This window comes from Tursiops truncatus, chromosome 17 (genome assembly GCF_011762595.2).
Source record: "Tursiops truncatus isolate mTurTru1 chromosome 17, mTurTru1.mat.Y, whole genome shotgun sequence".
NCBI lineage: Eukaryota > Metazoa > Chordata > Mammalia > Artiodactyla > Delphinidae > Tursiops > Tursiops truncatus.
This window is the reverse complement of record NC_047050.1, coordinates 71224887-71242864: the sequence shown is the minus strand read 5'-3', so window position 1 is coordinate 71242864 and position 17978 is coordinate 71224887. Positions and strand designations below refer to the sequence as shown.

Sequence of the window (17978 nt, the reverse complement as noted above, 5' to 3'; positions counted from 1 at the left end):
GGGGATGGGCTAGGCATTTCCATCAGGATGGCTGCTGCGAAAGCCTGCAGGTGCAGGGCTGGGGGCGTGTTTGAGGAATGCTGGCTAGTTCACTGTGGTGAGTGTGCAGTGAGGACAGAGTCACAAGGAGGCTGACGGCCTCATGCTCTGCAGGTGCTTATACTCATAGTTTCCTGTTTGTGGGAATGCTGTGCTCGGAGCAGGTGCTCGCCTGTCCTTCCCTCAGAGCAAGAGAGACGGGAAGACTTGAGAAAGCCTGAGGGGAAGAGGGAGGGTGAGAGTGATGCACAGTCAGCAGGTTCGATAGCATTATCTTGGGTTAATAAGTTTCTTAAACTGCTGCATCAGCAGTGTGGCATGACTCACTGGCAGAGCCCCAGAATATAATCCCATATCAGGCTGCTGTTCTGACAGCTGTTCTGGGCTTTTTATTAATGCGGCTGATAACACTTGACTCTCTGGGGTGTTCTGAGATTTAATTAGCTCTTGGGCAATTTGGAATAGGTACTTTAGAATATTAGTGCTGTGTTGATTACAAATGAGTGTGTACGAACTAACTTCTACACATGTGTGATTGCTCCTGTGGTTAACTCTTCATCTGCCCTTTCCTAAATCAGTGTGCCTTGCTTGCATGTTATTCCATGTCGGGACTCTGCGAAGTCCCTTGGGGAGTTAGAGGGTAAACACAGACACAGATCCCACTGCTAAGAGTGGGGCGTTGGAAAATGGAGCAGTATCCCTCCCAAAGGAACTCCTCTAGGACAGGAGGGCATGGTGAGCAAAGAGCAGGGAGACTCTGAGATAAAGGGAACTTAGTTGAGAGCTTTTGTATCAAGTGAGCTTCGTTTTTCTCAGTGAAGTCAGAGAAGCTCGTCAGAGTTAAAGGAGTGTGTGCGTGTGCATGTGTGTGTATGGTTAGGAGCTGAGAAAAGTGGGAATGTTTGTGAACCCCTGCTGTAGATCTTTCATTAATTCATCGGAAGCATTGATTGAGCACCTACTGTTTGTGTACCAGGCATGCGGTGGTTGCTGGGCTATGTGATGTCAAATGAACGGAAGTTTGTATAGTAAAGTTGTTCAGAGTTTGGTGGGCGGGGCAAACAGATGACACTGACACTTTGGGGTAAGTGTGATGAGCACCCGCAGAGGCCACACGGGATCTTAAGGGAGCTCAGAGACGGGACTTCAGAGGCAGCTTGAGAGAGCAGGGCAGGTCAGGAAGGGCTTGGGCAGAGCTTTGACGTCCACATGGGCCTGGTGTTCTGTAGGGTGGGTGGGGCTGGAGGTGAGAGGAGGCAGAAGGCGGGGGAGGCATGTGGAATGCAGCCTGGCAGAGGGAGTAGCATCCTGTAAGGCCCGGAGGAGGCTGCTGGCCGCATGTGCTTGTGGGGAGACTGTAGGAGGCTGGTGCAGGGCCTGGTGGAGGGTCTGCAGTATCTGGTTTCAGCAGTGGCAGTGGGCGTCAAAGAAGGGGGTGTGTTCTAGAGCTGCTGAGGAAGTGTGATTCCCAGGCCCTGGGCACAGGTTGATGTGGACAGGAAGCAGGAAGTTGTGGGAGGGAGGGGGCCCAGGTTTTGGCTCAGGTGCTGGGGTGGAGGGTGGCCCCTGCCAATCCGGAGAACCCAAGGGAGAAGCAGGTTTGGGGGAGAGAGGATGAGTTTGTTCTGGTCACACACTGAGTTTGGTGGACTCTGGGTGTCCATGGGGGTGTCATCCACCTGGGTGTGGGACCGGCAGGAGGCCCCTTCGTGGGTGAGGGCACATGTGGGTGGTCAGCAGGGGTTGGGATGGAACCGAAGCAAACAGCAGCGTGGCTTCCTGAGGACCCTGGTGCCGAGCATCCAGAGGGAGAGAAGAGCAGGAAGGCCGCCTTAAAGGGGGAGAAGGACGGGATCAGCGATGGTCAGTGACGCAGGGAGAGTCAATGAGACGAAGCTGGGATAAGAGTCCTTTGGTCTTGGGAATGTGCCTTGTGCTGGCCTGAGCAGGAGCCGTGTCAGTCGGGGGTGCTTGACACGGCCGGGGTGAAGATGAGATTTGGGGGCCGGAAAGAGGGGTCATGTAGAGATGACTGAAAGCGTCGCCCCGTGGAGCTGGCAGCAAGCACGTGGCGATTTGAGAGTTTACTAAAGGGATTATTTGTACAGTGTGGGTAGGTGTTGGTCCTGGGGGAGGCTGGGGACAGTGGGGGAGTCGTTGTCACCCGAGGTGTAGAGGCAGGAGAGAGCTGCAGGGAGAGCTGCAGCCTTTGCAGGGAGGGGGCCTGGAGAATATCGCCCCCTACTCCCCTCCCTCCCTCCTGTCTTCTGCTGGTGATGGAAGCCAGAGGGCGATGGAGCCCCTGTGTGACCCGTACAGGTGAGCCTCCGGGAGCTGGGTGGAGACAGATGAGGGTGGGCCTGGAGGGGCAAGTGGAAACTTTCTAGAACACTGGGGACACTGGATCTTTGCTCATTCCCCTTAGAATGGAGCACATGCTTGGTCTCTGCTCCTTAAGCAGGGCCGCCTTCAGTTGAAGTCAGGACGCCTCCCCGCGTGAGGGCCCCGGGCGCTGTCGTAGGAGTGTCAGCACTGAGGGGCGCGTGCACCCACCTGGGAACTCCCGCTTCCATGTTGCAGTGTCGTCACTTCTTAAACGCCGTCTTTTCAAAAGGAAATGAAATGTAAAGAATTCTGTCAGTGTGCTGTGGTTGAAGAGCAGTGAGGCACAGATGTCACGATGTTGAACAATACCGTTCCCAGGACGTCAGTGACTCCGCAGAACATTCCGGGCTCGGGGGCAGGGTGAGGCGGCCCTTCCTGTGCCTCTCCTGTTAGCAGAAACCAGCCAGAACCACTGCGAAGCCAGGACCCCAGCCCAGCCCTGAGCTGCACATGTGCATCTTCAGGCAGGAAGTCACTGGCCCCAAACGCGTGCGGCCTGGGGGCGACTGCGTGATTCCCGCCGCCCCCCTGGAGAGGACTCTGTGACCTTCCCTCACTTGAACCTCACAATGACTCATTTTGCAGATTCGGACCCTAGGTTTAGAGAGTTCCAGACTGGCCCAGCTCGAAGGCAGAGCTGGAGTGTAGCTCACACACCCTGACTCTGCGCTGGCCACTCAGAGCAGCGACTGTGGTGAAAGTGGTATGTGACAGTCCCTCCTGCATCCTCACCTACTTGTTTTAAAGCTGAGGCACTTGCGGCTGAGATGGAGGGCTGGGAGGGCCGTGGAGGGGGTAGCTAGTGGGGGGCTGGCTTGGACCCTACCCACTTTAACCAGAGCAGTCATGCCCTTTTATTGATTGTTTATGTTGAAATTGCTTAAAGAATTCACTCAAAATGTCCTGCTGCTAAAAAAAAAAAAACGTTTGAAAACCACATCCTGATGCAGTGGCGATCACAATTGGATTCAGATGGTGGTGCAGCACGGTGTGAAGTTTGCTGGACAAGGGCACTTCAGCCAAGCACCTCGTATGCGGAAAAGCACATTTTATTAGAGCCTTGGGGGAAAAAGTGAAATGTGAGAAGGTTGATTAAAAAGGCACAGTGTGCACATGCAGTAGAGTTACAGGTGCTAGTTAGTGCTCATGAAAGTGCTTTGCAGACTGTAATGTGCCTCTCAGAAGATAACGTGGTGCTATTACAGTGGTACAGGTTACCTCCCTCTCATGACTATTGACTAAAGGAAAAACACCAGACGGGCCTAGATGCTGTCAGATATTTCAGTCTGAAACCCAGTGTTGCTGATGAGATTAACACTGACCTTCCTTCCTGTGCCCTTGCTGGTCTACCGGGGGCGGGTTGATGGTATCCCATCTCTTCTGCCTTTTAAGCATCTCAGACAGACTTCCGCTCTTGATCTCACTTAAAATCACATCCTGCTTTCTTTTGGATAGAGTCTTTTGTAGAGCTCAGTGAAGATATTACAGATGTTTCATACAATTTGAAGATAAAATACTACCTTAACATTCATTGCGTAAGGAACACATGAAAGTAGCAGCCTATCTGGAAGGCGGTTCATCTGGAAAGCACTACCTAGAAGACGTGGAGTGGGACCCGGGTGCTCCCTCACGCCCAGCCCCCCTCACTGTCTTCATTTTCCATGCTGGGTGTATTTATTGAAAGAGATCCACTTGCTGCCCGTTCCTCACCAGGCACTGTGTCAGCCCAGGGAGTCAGCTGGGCATTCTCTGAACCAAGAGTGAGTAAATTACCCCAAATTACCCATTGGCATCAGCCCGGGAGCCTGGGTGTCAGCTGGGGTTCTCCGACTTGTCAGAAGAGCCATGTTCCGTTAGCCTTGTTCATTGCCAGAGGGTTTAGTCTGTCTCAGTGCAGGGAAGATAGACATTTACCAGTTTGAACGGAACAGAAACTCTATTTTCTTCACTTTCCAAGAATTGCTTCTTTGTAGCAAGGAGCACGGAACAGAAACTCTATTTTCTTCACTTTCCAAGAATTGCTTCTTTGTAGCAAGGAGCACGGCTGCAGAGCAGAACTGGGCTGCCATCGCCAAGCATGACAGGACTTTAAATGCCTGGCCCTGGAAGCGGGGGCCGGAGCGGCCGTGTGCTGCACCAGGGCTGCCAGCCGTGCAGTCCCTGCACGGTGTGCGTTCATGCGGGCAGGCGGGCGCCCAGGTGGGCCGTTCATCAGCACAGTGATCAGGAGCAAATGGCCTCTTGCTGCTTCTGGGAACTCAGCTGAGGACGCACTGAGCAAGTGCCGCCCTTTATGTTCTCACCAGCCTTCAGCACAGATGGACCAGGGCCCTGTCAGAGAGGGGAGGGGGGAGGAGAGGGGCTTCTTAGAAATAAGACCAGGCATCATGGTGCACGAAGAGCCTTTAAGCTGAGCACCATTCCCCACGGAGAAAGCAGAGCACTGGTCGTGGACCTCACTTCTCGGCTGACCAGCCAGACCCACCTGTCCTTTTGGTCCCCGTAGGACAGTACGAGGCTTTGCCACTTGACCACTGCCTCTCACCACGGGGCCCGCTGTTTGTTGGTTCCTCTCTGGTCCTTTGTCTAAACTTCTCCTCCTGGCCCATCGGAGGCAGGAGAGGGCAGCAGGAAGCCCGCGCTTTGCAGTCAGAGGAACTCAGGCGTGATGCTGGGTGTTTGTAACAGGCTCAGGAACAGTTCAGCTTCTCTAGGGCCCAAGGACTAAAGGAGAAGATGGCGGGAGGGGTTTTCTGATGGGTGGGGCAGCCATCCGCGTTTGGTCATCTCCCCGAGGGCAGGGACAGGCCGGGTTCTTCTCTGGGCCCCCAGAGCCCAGCACAGGGCCAGGCATCTGAGAGGCCTTCACTTGTAATCCGTTTAATGAAGGGCTGACTCTCTCGCTTTGTGAAGGTGAGGTCCCACCCATCTCTTCCCACTTCACAGAGCCCTTCAGGGTAGTGGCCCGGTGGCAGGTGTCCAGCAAAATGGGCTCAATCCTGCCCGGCTGCCTTGCACTTACATTGTCTATGGGGACAGACCAGAAACAAAGTCAACAAGTAAATAAGCCCTGTCACAATGACTTTCCCCATCAGTAGAAACTGGTCATGTGAGATGTGTTTGTTAGCACACTGGACCACAGCGCTTAAAAATTCAGACTTGTCTTATTCCTGTAAAAGGGGCAGATGATTTTATAAGATTCTTTTTATTTTGATTTTATGAGATTCTGACCAAAGATTGTTTTTCCTTTGTAGAATGGAGTAGGGCCCTCTAAAGAATGGTTCTCCTAAAAACAAAAAATCAGACTTGTTCATCTTCCACATGCCTGTGTTCTTTCACCAGGCTCCGGTAAAATGAGAAATTTTAAAGTTACCTCCTGATATATCATGTAATCTACTTAATTATTATGTTTTAACTGTGTTGTCTGTCTTTCCCCACCAGCACGTAAACTCCAGAGGGCAAGGGTCTCTCTCTGTTTTGTACCCTGCAGGATCACAAATGCTTAGAACAGGCCCTGGCACTCCACAAGTATATGGTGAATGAACTGTGGCTGGTAAGGAACAAATACATTCTGTAGTGCTGGGATAATTTACAAGGAAATATTTCTTTCTTTTGTGTAGAAATGATGGTTTGTTTGAAGATGGACCCTGAGAAAATTTGGAAATGGGACAACAAGGAAAAAAAAAGCTCACAAAGAGAATGTCTTATTAAGTACGAGGGAATCATTGTTGAACTTGGTATTAGAAATAGAAATTCTGTTTTCAGAAGAACACTACTTGACATGAATCCTTAACCAGATTGAGGAGAGGGTCATAACTAGCAAACAGGCAGAGAAACGGAAGAGGCAGACCTGGAGTCAGACCCATCGTTGACTTGGCCTTTCTGAGTCACAACCAGGATGAGTCCTACAAATAAAAGTGAGTGTGTCCACAGAGCCTGATGGGTTAATTTGTCTCAGGCTCCAGCAGTGTCAGGTCTGGAGTGAGAGGGTCTTTCCACCGTCAGCCTGGAGAGCGGGCCCATCCTGGGATAGTTTGGGTGGGAGATGTGGGCGGAGAGTCAGGACTTGTCAGTGGAGGTTCTTATGAGGTCCTGGGACTTTCTCCTCTCCCGACTCCCAAAGGACTGGTGATGCTGGCAGTGGGAGCCTTGCTGATTAAATCCAATTACCTCGAGAGGCTGGAAACCAGAGATATGACCCCCCTACCTCATTCTGCAGCAAATGCTACACATAGCATATCCCAAAACACCAGGGTAGGAGATCAGAGTGGAGGGAGAGACTTGGGAAGAGGACAGCCTGGTGGGTAGGAAGCGGGGAGAGACTCAGACGTGCCTGTTGCTGTGCTTCTCCTCTGTGCCGCCTTGGCACGTGGTGAAGAGTGGCTGGAGTAGGGGACTGTGTAGAAGCTCCGTGTGGGAGACTGTGGTGCAGGTGAGCCGAGGGAGGGATGCGGGCGCTGGCAGGACTCCCGGGCTGCATGCAGGAGCGGTTCAGTGGCAACTTGGAAAAGTACAAAGATGGGTCAAGTGAGGATGCAGGGAAATCCCCAAACAAGCAGGTCAAGTGGAAGTGAGGACTTCTTTGATGTCCAAAGGGAGTGAGCACAAAGTTACCCGCAAGACGTTTATTCAGATGTCCTTCTCTTTCTCCCTCCACCCTCCCTGTTCTCTGCACACAAGCGGGTAGCACCTTCTACGTGCTTGACCTGGTGCTGGGAACGAGACTAGATAGTCGTGCGGGCTGCAGTGGGCTGGGCCCAGGGCTTGCGAGGAGCACGCGTGCAGGGGCGGGCCAGAGACCCCTCATTTCTCTACAGGAGGCACTTGCCTTTGTCGTCCAGGGTCTTCACGCTCTGCCCCTGCCTGCCCCTCTTCCACCTCTTGGCTCCCCTTTCTTATACGCGGTGTCTTACCCGGAATTACCTGCTGTTCCCTGCATGCACATGCTTCTGTTCTGTAGCGGCTGTGTTCTTTCCACTGTGCTCCAGTCGTCAAGGAGTTGGGTTAAGATAACTCCAAGAATCATTTCCAAGGCTGCTTGTACAGTGTCTGCCACGTGGTGCCTGGATCAGTGGGAATACTTACTGTGGAAACTTCTGGAAGCTCTCGAGAGTGGAATGTAGCTGAATGGGCTGTGGATCCATGTCGCATGGGGCCACAGGGAATTGATGGAGGGCGTGGGGGCTTGGAGGTGCGCGTTTGGGACAGTTTTGAATGGGGTTGACTTCGCTTATGCTCCCTGCAAGCTGCCCCGGCTGCAGGCAGTTACTGGGGTGGGGATCCCAGGAAGCAGGAGTGAGGTGTGGGGAGGGTGAGACAGGGAAGGGGGAGAGACAAGGGTTTGCTGCTGGGTTCCAGCTGTGGTCACTGGGCGTTTGACTCTGCCAGGATCTCGAAGCTTCCAGAATGTGTCCCAGAAATGTGCACTCAGGCCGGGAGCCCAGAGTGGCTGTGCATTGCTTCCCATTCCTCCTTGGTTGAGGGTCGTCCCCACCACGTTGACCCGTCTCCACCTCTGGGCAGCAGGGGCCTAGCTCGAATGCTTCAAGACACCTGTGCAAGCTTGAGGTCGGACGCTGGGGTGCAGGGTGAGCCTGAGTGTCCACTGCAGCTGCTGCCAGGGTCGTGTGTGGGCCTCGGGGACATGGTGAGAGCCCCGCTGGCATTTGCTACGGGGAGAATCAGAGCCCACACGGGCACGGAGGGTGCTGGTGGCTGCCCAGGAGGTGGAAGGTGCATCTTCTCCCGTTGCCCGCTGTCTTACTCCGCGTTTTCTTTTACTGTCTTGTACTGCCCGCCCCTCCACCTCCTTTCTCCTGCCGTCCTCCTTACATAGCAGCTCCATCTCCCTGTTGGGAGGGTCTCAGAATTCAGAGATGCAGAGCTTGTCTGATTTGACCCCCCATGTGGTTCAGTCTTTCTCACAGCACCACGATTGCTATGTGAAGCTCCTCGAAAACCCTCCTGAGAAACACATCTCTAAAGCCACCTCTCCCTCGTTGGATGGCTCTGACTGCTGGAAATTTCTTCTTCTGGTGAAGTCTGTTGCTGACCTCTACCCATTGGTCCTAGCTTCGCCTTTTTGAGCACAACAGAGCAGGTCTTCATTGTGTTCTAGGTTAGGTCCTCTGCTATCGGTCTGCGTCAGGCTCAATAAAATAACAAGAAGACACAGACCCAATTTCCTGGAGGTCACAGCACAGATGAGGCATCCAAACAGATAACTGCAAAGCAGTGTGGGAAATCCAACCGTTGATAATGTTGATTTCTTGGTGTGTGTGTGTGTGTGTGTGTGTGTGTGTTTGTGTGTAAATCTGAACTGCCTTTGTCATCTGGACAAGCAGGGGCCTGTGGATTGGGTGTTAGATGTTACGGGGACCTGCATGCAGTTCCAGGGGCTGTAGTTCAGTATAGTTGGAGCCTGAAGGGGTGAGCAGATGAGTACACGTGGGTGCGTACTTGGGGATCTTGGCCTTGAGGGTGCAGGGGTCGTGGGAGAGATGATTGATGGCGAATCTTGGAGGACTTTATCTAGCACTTTCTGCTCATGGAGATGGGAGGGAAGCCATTGAAGAGTTTTAAGCAGGGGAGTGACAGGGTCAGATTTGGGTTTTAAAAACGATTCACTCTCTGGTCAAGATGGAAAATGGTTTGGAGAGTGTGTTAGTCGAGATACTTTCAGTAGAGGCATCAATTAGAAACAAATTGGAAAGTGGGAATGTCCATTCTCCCACGTCACAGATGCATGGGGATCGGCGGTTCCAGGGTCGGGTCGGGTCAGGTCGGGGGGGTGCAGATGTACCATTGCCGTCCCAGGGTCCATCCTTCATTCCGGACCCTCAAGGTGTCGACCTGGGCTTTCCCTTGATCTCTTGTAGGTTCTGGGTGATTGCCTCAGTTCCAGGCAGTGGACAGTAGTGATGCCCAGTGAAGCAGAGGTTTTCTTAGGGAAGGAAACTGTTCCCAGAAGCCCTTGGCAGCCTTCACCCCAGACCCTGTTGGCCACGCTGGGGTCCTGGAGTTCCCGCTGCCAGAATGGCTGGAGCGGCTTCCTCTGTCCTGGGGACCGGGCAGGTGGCTGAAGCAAGGACACGAATAGGAGCTGTGGTAATAGTTGGGCTGAGAGACCAGAGTCCCATCCAGTCTCCTCATCTCCACCTGGGTCAACTCCCATGTCTTTAGCGGGTTTCAGTCCTCCAGACCTTCTTCCACTCCTGTCCACCATCCTCGTGCACCCAGTTCTGCAGTGTATTCTTAACGTACGATGCATAAAGCTGAGTCCAGACATGGTCAATCCAGTGCAGAGTGTGGGGAGTGTAACCATGATCGCTTCAGCTACTTCATGGTCATGCCGGCTGACATCGTGTATATGCTCTTGGCTTTTGTAGTTGGTTCATGATGTAAACCCAGATTCAACTTATGGCAAGCTCTAATTCTTGTTTTTTTTTTTTTTTTATGTAAACGTTATCTATTCCTGCTGTGTCATCCACGTATTGAATTGTAATCTGTGGTGAATTCTTCTATAAAGTAAAGCGTCATTTTTAAAAGCAAGAAGTCCTATAGTATGTTTCTACCTCTTTATAGCATCCAGTATATTCTATATTTATGCACACCTATCTCTTAAAACTACCCGATGCAGATCAAAAATCAGAGAACATCAGGTAAGCATCGGCAGTGACTTTGGGGATACCGTGTTTTGCCCCATTCTTCAGCTTTTTAGGAGTCATTGTGTTCTTCAAGGGGTGGATGCATGTAACCGTCTTGACTCTTCCCTTTGGCCTTGCAGAGTACACTCTGAATCATGATCTCATTTACTAATATTTCTTTTCAGTTTGCTGTTACCATGTTTGGTGCTGACACTAATTATATGACTAAAGACCTTTTTCCAGCAGTTAAAAAAAACCCGTGACTGTTTCTACCAGATCTAAAAATGTTCAAGCACCTGGATGATTGGGACAAGCGTGAAAAGACTCTCATTTATAGAACACAGAAAATTGTTTGTTTCAATCCACCTGCCCCATTAGCCAGGTTTTCTCCTGGCCTCGTCTTGCGAGAGATTTCCTCCAGCCAGCATGCCGTCCTAGGAGCTTGCACTTCTCCATTTTCTGTCTTTCTTCAGGTGTCCATCGGTGGGTTTCTGTGTGGGTCCGGCTGTGGACAACTTAAATCACGGGAAGCACAGGCTTCCTGAGTTGCCTCAGGCTGTCTCCCTCTGGTTTCTCCCTTTTCTCCGGCTTCTGCTTTATTACTTCCTGGTTCTGACTTCACCTCCCTGACAACCCCTATTCCAGCGCTTTCCAAGCCTGCACGATGTGCCTGTCCCGTGACCATCCACCCACCCCGTGTTCATCTCTAACGCAGGGCTGTGCCAAGTGGGTCCTGTCTCTTTGTTAGAATGTTCTGAAGAAGTAGTTCTTGGGCAGGCTACTGCAGGTTTGTGGCTGTGATTCTTGGAAAGAGACAACTCCTGTCCTTTCCTTCCCCGTATTTCCTTCTCACTTAGGAATTGGGAATAGCACGCACTCCTTTATGCTTCACTTTGATATGAAGTGTTTCTTACCCCTCAGGCTGCAGGGCTTTCTAGAGCAGGGTCTGGGTCTGTGCCCTGTCAGTCTTCTTTAGGTTACCTTTATTTATTTATTTATTTTGTAGCTAAGCTTGTTTTCTTTTTTTCTTTAAACATCTTTATTGGAGTATAATTGCTTTACAATGGTGTGTTAGTTTCTGCTGTATAACAAAACCCTGTCAGCCTTTATATCCACCGTGCCTGGCACATGGAAGGCACCTACTAACTGGAAGATGAGTAACTGAACAACTTCTTAGGCTGTATATCTAAAGAAGACCATGTCTTCTCCGCAGTGTTGATTGATGATAGATGACACTGTGGGCTGGTTGGCTTCACGACAACAAGATGCGTGGCTCTGCCTGCCGTGTCAGCTGTATCCTCCGTGCCCATGTGGTGGCCTGTGGCGGGGGATGATATTTATTGAATCACGTGAAAGACTGAAGAAGCAAAGATGCTGCCCGAAGTGGTAAAGGGGCCTGCATGGCACCGTGGACCAGTGTCTGTATCACACGTGTATGTTTCCTTTACTGTCGTCCCGTAAAAGGGTTGGGGCTGTGTGCACTCCCTGACTCCATCACTGACATAGGAGGATATTCTATGCATCTTGGTATTTGCTCCTTAGGTAACGAATCTGACCTTGAGCTGGAGAAGAAGTATAAGGAAGACGATCGAGAAAAGGCCCCGAAGAGACTGCGGACTCAGAGAGTGGAGAAAGTCCAGAAGGTCTGCTCGGGAAAAGAGGCCGCGCAGATCTCCGGAGCCAAGAAGCCCATCATAAGTGTGGTTTTAACGGCTCATGAAGTGATTCCAGGTGAGCAAAACAAGCGGGAGGGGACAGAATGGGACTCTGTGGGCGGGGCTGTGCCGCAGGCAGCCAGACAGCTGGGGCTGTGATCCTGAGCGGCTTCCTCACTGTCGGGCTCTCCACTGAATTACCCAGTACCTTGGGATGATGGCTGACCTGTCACTGCCCAGGGCTGTGGTGGACGAGCATGTCCAGAGGAAAGGGAGTGAGGGCTGCCCCTGCTGCTGCCTCCGCCACCTCTGCAGCCATGACCTGTCCTTGTCGTTTGAGTGGCAGCTCACAGGAGCAGTGGCCAAGGAGAGTGTCTTTTTCTTTGCCCCCTCACCAGCCCCTCTCCTGGATGTCCTCCCTGCCCTTACCGCCCCATCCTACGTGTAAGACCACTCGCACCACATGGAGGTTGGCGGCTTCTCCAAAACCCTCCACCTCACTTTTTTTTTCTTTTTTTGCATTTTTTAGTGGGTTCATCATATATTTTATGATACTAGAAATTCCTGTCTCCTCTTCCTTAAACATAAAATAGCCAGTGGATTTCTTATACTACCCTTTTTAAAAAAAGTCTCTTCCAGGAAAGGATACTTTAGACAAAAAGCAGTTTATGATAGTAGATTCCAAAGTATAATAATGGGTTTTTTCCTATCCATTTGAGGTGATAGCTGTTAAATAAAATTTTGAAAAATCAAGTTTAGGATTTTGAGGACAGCTAGAGCCTTTTTAAACATCTTTTTTCAGTGCTAATAGTATTGATAACTGATTATTTAAAATGAAAACGCTGAATAAATGCCTCTTGATACTTCAGTGCAGGGTAAGGTAATCAGCAGAGAAAAAGCCATATAAGATTATGTGACTAGAAGTTGTTTCTGGAAAGTCACTTTGTCTGCCCCACCCTACTTCAGAGAAGTGTTATTCCGGGAAATGGAAATGCCAGGAGAGAGCTTCCTGGGTTTAGCTGTCTCTAGAGAAAGTTTCTATAATGATTTCTTAAGAATTGATGGTAGTATTCTGAGATTTCTGTAAGGGGGCGGGTAAAAAGTGGTTAATTTCCTTTGCTATTCCAGAAACGAGAGGTAGATTGGAGCCTTTTCTTTAGTGCACTTGATATATAACGTGCGTGTGCACGTACCCTCGTGCACATACGCTGCTATAAACGGTCTTTGATCGTTTCACATCCTGGACTTGCACGAATAAAGGTAACCTTTGAGTTTTCCACTCCAGACCTTTCATTTCACAGGGTGGACACAGAGGTCTGGAGGCGGGAGGGTGATGTCATATTTGGGACCAGATCCCAGGCAGCTTAGATTCCTGTTCACAGTTGATTCCACTGCTCCATTCTGTCTTGACGCTGTTTTACATTTGCGTAAAGTTTAACACATGTGGATCTATGTGAAATCTTGTAGGAAGCATATATGTGTATATGGATCTAGTTTTTTGTTGTTTAGTAAGGAGATCAAGTGAAAATGTATCTCAGAAGAAGGTTTTGATTATCGGAAAACTTGCCCTTTCCCCCCAAACATACACATGTACACACACACACACACACACACACACTTACACACACATGCGTACACGTATATAAACACACAAGTTAAAGGTGTGAACTGAAGGAAAACTAGTCCCTTGCATGGGTGCCACACAGTAAAGAAATATGCTTCCCAGGCTCCGTCCCCTGCTCTGGGGGCAGGGGGTGGTCAGGGCCCTCACGGCGCCTCTTTAATACATGGTGCGTTATGCCTCCATCTCAGGTGCTACCAAGATTGTTCCGGTGGAGGCTGGGCCCCCGGAAGCAGGAGCCGCAGACCCCGAGGCCGCGGTGGCCGACCTGGCGCCCCGGAGAGGGTACCAGGAGTACGCCATCCAGCAGACACCCTATGAGCAGCCCATGAAGTCGAGCAGGTAAAGCGTTCTGTTCTGTGCGACTCCAGCCACCGCTGCAGAGGGCGAGAGATGGGCGTGTTAGCTTATCAGGACGCTGTGTGCAAACCCATCTATGAAGGGTTTCGCTTTCTTGACTGAACCTGAGAACTAGCCCCTCCATTATGGCCCTAGAGTGCTGGCTGAGCCCAAGCGGCCTCTGTGCGATGCGCGGCAGATCAGCAAGCTTGCTTGGGAAACGCAGCGCCTCGGCTTAAGGAAGGTGGAGCGTTCTGCTTAAGGCAGATGTATGCTTCATCTGAATAAAAAGAGGTGTGAACAAGGCCTTACTTAGTAAATTAGCTGATTTTCATAGCTCCACAATTTATAATGAAAAAGAAAATCTCTCTTTCCCCCCTACTTTCAAAAGTAGCATAAGCATCCTGTAGAAGGTTCCAACATCCGTGTGATGTGCAGTTACAGTAAACCTCTTCTGGTCGTGGCCACTACTATAGACATTGTGGTTCACAGGCCACCATAAGTTTTTCATGATATACTAAAATATAGCACTTTAATTTTGTTATTTTTTTTCCTAGCATAAAATACCAAAGGCACTGTTATCAACCTATTTTTTTAAACTTACCACACCTTGACTTTTTCCTTTTCAGTACATATTTTTTTTAAGTGTGTTTGCTGTCATGTAGATGCACTAGTTTATCTATAGCCAGTTTTTGCTTGACGGACAAGGTTTTGGTTCCTCCCTCTTTCAATACTTCTTCAAGACTTCCTGTGAGATAAATTGCTAGAATTGAAATTGCCCTCTTAAAGGATACGAGTGCTTAAAACTTGAATTGACACTGAAAACTGTCCTCCAAATACATTGGGTGAGTCGATGTCCCAGAGGGGACTAGCCTGCATGTCCCCCCACCCTCCCCATGGTCACCAGCTCAGCTGTGATACGTACCTGCTGACGTAGATGAGCAAACTCTCATCACCTGAGTTCTGTACACATTTCCCCAGCTGAGGGGAAAGACAAAATGCCAGTGCAAGTGGGCTCCCTCTGTTTCTGGAAGAGGGGGAAGTGAGGTGTTCTTGATGAGAGCATAAGCTCTAGCACCAGGCAGACCTGGGTTGGCTCTAGGCCCTTCTACTGGACTTCAGCCCAACAGATTAAACACCTTCTATGTGCCAGGCACTGGGGATGTGAGAGAGATTAGGACAGACATGGCCACTGCCTGGATGAGGCTCTGCTGTGAATGGACACAAATGCTTTTGCCTCTGAGCCTCTCTTACACCGGCCACAAGACTGTCCAGTAGAATCTGACTTAGTTTAGTGGTGGGAATAAATGATACCATATGTGGAAAGTGCTCTTGTTGAATTATAACATCATGTCATCTGGGTGCTTCATTCATCTGTAGCCTCACTCCTCTCTTCTTGCAAATGTGAGCAACTGAATTAATCGATAAAGCTGTAAAAATATGCACCCCTTTGGCAACACTGAAATGGAATTAATTTTGAGGATCTTTCTTGTCTCAACGCAGGTTGATCTGTAGACCTTAGTTAATTATCTTCATGATATTTCAAGGTCTGTTGGGGAGGGTTTCAGTTCAATGCTAATCTAGTTACAGGTAAATATACTCAGTACTTAATCAGTAGATTGAGGCTGTATTCCTGTTGTCAAGCATTCTATTAATATTTTATAGTCTAAATTGTAAAACAGTTACGAAAGAGGCTTTTCGTGTGACGGAAGTCCGGAAATCTATAAGGAAAAAAATTATTTGTAATCTCACTACCCTAGGATAAGCACTGTTAATATTTCTAATGTTCCCTAAGATAAGCAGTTAATATTTTTAATGTATTTCCTTCCAGCCTTTTTTCAGCCCATATATTTTATAAAATCGGGTTTATATTTGGTTTTGTTTTTTTTTTTTTGCGGTACGCGGGCCTCTCACTATTGTGGCTTCTCCCGTTGCGGAGCACAGGCTCCAGACGCGCAGGCTCAGAGGCCACGGCTCACGGGCCCAGCCGCTCCGCAGCATGTGGGATCTTCCCGGACCGGGGCACGAACCCGTGTCCCCTGCATCGGCAGGCGGACTCTCAACCACTGCGCCACCAGGGAAGCCCTCGAGTTTATATTTTATGTGCAGTTTTGTATCCTGCTTTTAATACTTAATCCCATTATACTTACTTTCCTTTGTTACTCAAATTATTCACAAACTCTGTTTTGTAGTGACATGTTGTAGCATCGTGATCCACGACTCAGCTTTCCACATTGCAGCCAGTGAGCTCTTTGTAAAATGCCCATTTGATTGTACCCTTTAAGGCTTCACATTGCTGTTAGGAGAACTTGGCCTACAGGGTCTTCCACGGCTGCCACCTCTCCAGCCTGGTCCCCCTCCTGTGCTCCCTCTGGTTCTCTGGGCTCCAGCATCTGCTCCAGCCATCCGGGTTCTTTTTATTTCCTTGATCTTTCCTGCACGTGCCCCTTCCTCATACTGGATGCCTCCCCTCCCCCTCACTTGGTTAACTCCTGTTCATATTTCAGCTGTCTGCTCAAATGTCCAGTCTTCAGGGCGGCCTTCCCTGTCCCCCAGATAGATCAGTCCGCCTTGACCTGGGCTCCTAGAGCATCCTGCCTTTTTCCATCACAGGGAGCTGGTGGTCCTTATCTGCTCATTTATATGGTTACCAGGCTGGCCCACCACTTACTATAGAAGGTGCACTACAAGAGAGCATAAGTTGTGTTTGTTTTTGTCCCCATTGTGTCCCCAGTGCCTGGAATACTTTTTTGAAAGAATGAATGAATGAATGAGTGAGTTTAAAAAAAAGAGAAATGTCCAAACTAGTTCCCTACGTTGGAACCTTCAAGCAGCTTCTACTCTTAAACTATTGTGAAAACTCATGCAATGAGCACCTTTGCTTGAATTTCGTATTCTTTCTTTCGCTAGATTCCCAGCAGTGGAATAACCGGATCAAGGGGTCTGATCTTTTAAAGCTCTGGCTGAATGCTTTCTAAAATGCAGTGGGAGAGAGTGCCTCTCTCAATGAATAGGGGACATTCGGAGTGAAATAATGTGGTAGGAATCACCCGACGTCGCAGCTCTGTGCATCAGCCCACGGGTGCAGGCTTGCGCTTGAGCCTGGTGCCGGCGGCTTGGCCACTTCTTCCGATTCATCACCCTTGGTGGGAGGCAGCACTGAGGGCTTGACCAGGTATTCGGGTAATAATATGAAAAAATCAGAGTCAGAGATGCTCCTAAGACCATTTAGACCTTGCATTAGAGAAGGAAATACTGTGACTTGTTTAATTAATGCTGTGAAACCAGAGTTTCTTCCTCCAGTAAAATGATCACCTTCTGGGTACCTTTGCCATTTAAGAAAGGTCCAAATTAGTTTCCTTAAATTAGCCTTGGGTTTAGCATGCAGGCATAGTACTGCCTTTCAGATTTGAATGTTTCAATTACAGCATGGGACTTCTACCGTCTGGTGTTTATGGACCGCAGTCTGCTTAAATATTTTTCATTTAAAACATAAGGTAACCTGTGTTGGCCAAACACAGTTGTATGGATAGTTCCATAAATATAGACTTTACAGTTACAGTGGGTACAGCTTAATGGTGTCTGATTAATGGCACTAAATGATCGTCAGTGTTTCTGAGGACCTACCTGGATAACCTAGGCAGAATCCCGAGGCAGCAGTTATGGAGAGAGGAAGCCTCACCCGCCTCACAGGAGGTCCGCGTGTATGGTCCCACCGGCAAGGGGGGTTGGTGTTCACAGTGTTTCCAGGCAGTAGGAGGATGTGGAAGAATGTGCAGGTTCTAGTCTGCTTGGGTTCAAATCCTGGCTTCACCACTTACTAACTGTATGACCTTGGGTTATACTCAGTTTTCTCACCTGTAAAATGGGCATAATGATAGGGTTGAAATTAAATACTTAGCAAAGAGTTTTGAGTATTGTAAGCACTCAGTAATTTTTAGCCGTGATTACTATTACCGTCTCGTTCGGCATCCACGTTGCCATATTGAGAGAGAAAGGACCTGTGAGGCAGACCAGGCTTTCATTCTCTATCGCATACACAAAATCTAACACAGTGCTCGAAACGCACAGGTGAGTGGTAATCAAATGGCAAACACTTATTAATTAATGATGTCTGAGTTTAACAAATGGCAGTTGAACAACCTTATTTTCCCTGTGTGAGTTCTGAACCAGACATGCTGGAGGAGGAAGAAGACGGGGGCTCACACGTCAGGCCCATGACTGGTGGAGCCGTGGGAGAAGGGAGCCTGGGGCAGGTCACACTGAGCTCCCGCTGGCTGTCCTGCACGTCTG

The 17978-nt window shown here is 49.6% G+C and overlaps 1 protein-coding gene across 3 annotated transcripts in view; it reads left to right on the top strand.

Moving 5' to 3' along the window:
- ZFAT (zinc finger and AT-hook domain containing) overlaps positions 1–17978 on the top strand; it is a 183895-nt gene that overhangs the window by 56124 nt on the left and 109793 nt on the right. For all 3 annotated transcript variants that reach the window (XR_012327433.1, XM_033842739.2, XM_033842738.2), the window contains exons 4-5: positions 11613–11801; positions 13538–13688. Coding sequence is in view for 2 of the 3 variants with exons in the window: in XM_033842739.2 (XP_033698630.1) it covers positions 11613–11801; positions 13538–13688 (340 nt within the window). In the remaining variant the exon portion in view is untranslated. The remainder of the gene's footprint in view (positions 1–11612; positions 11802–13537; positions 13689–17978) is intronic.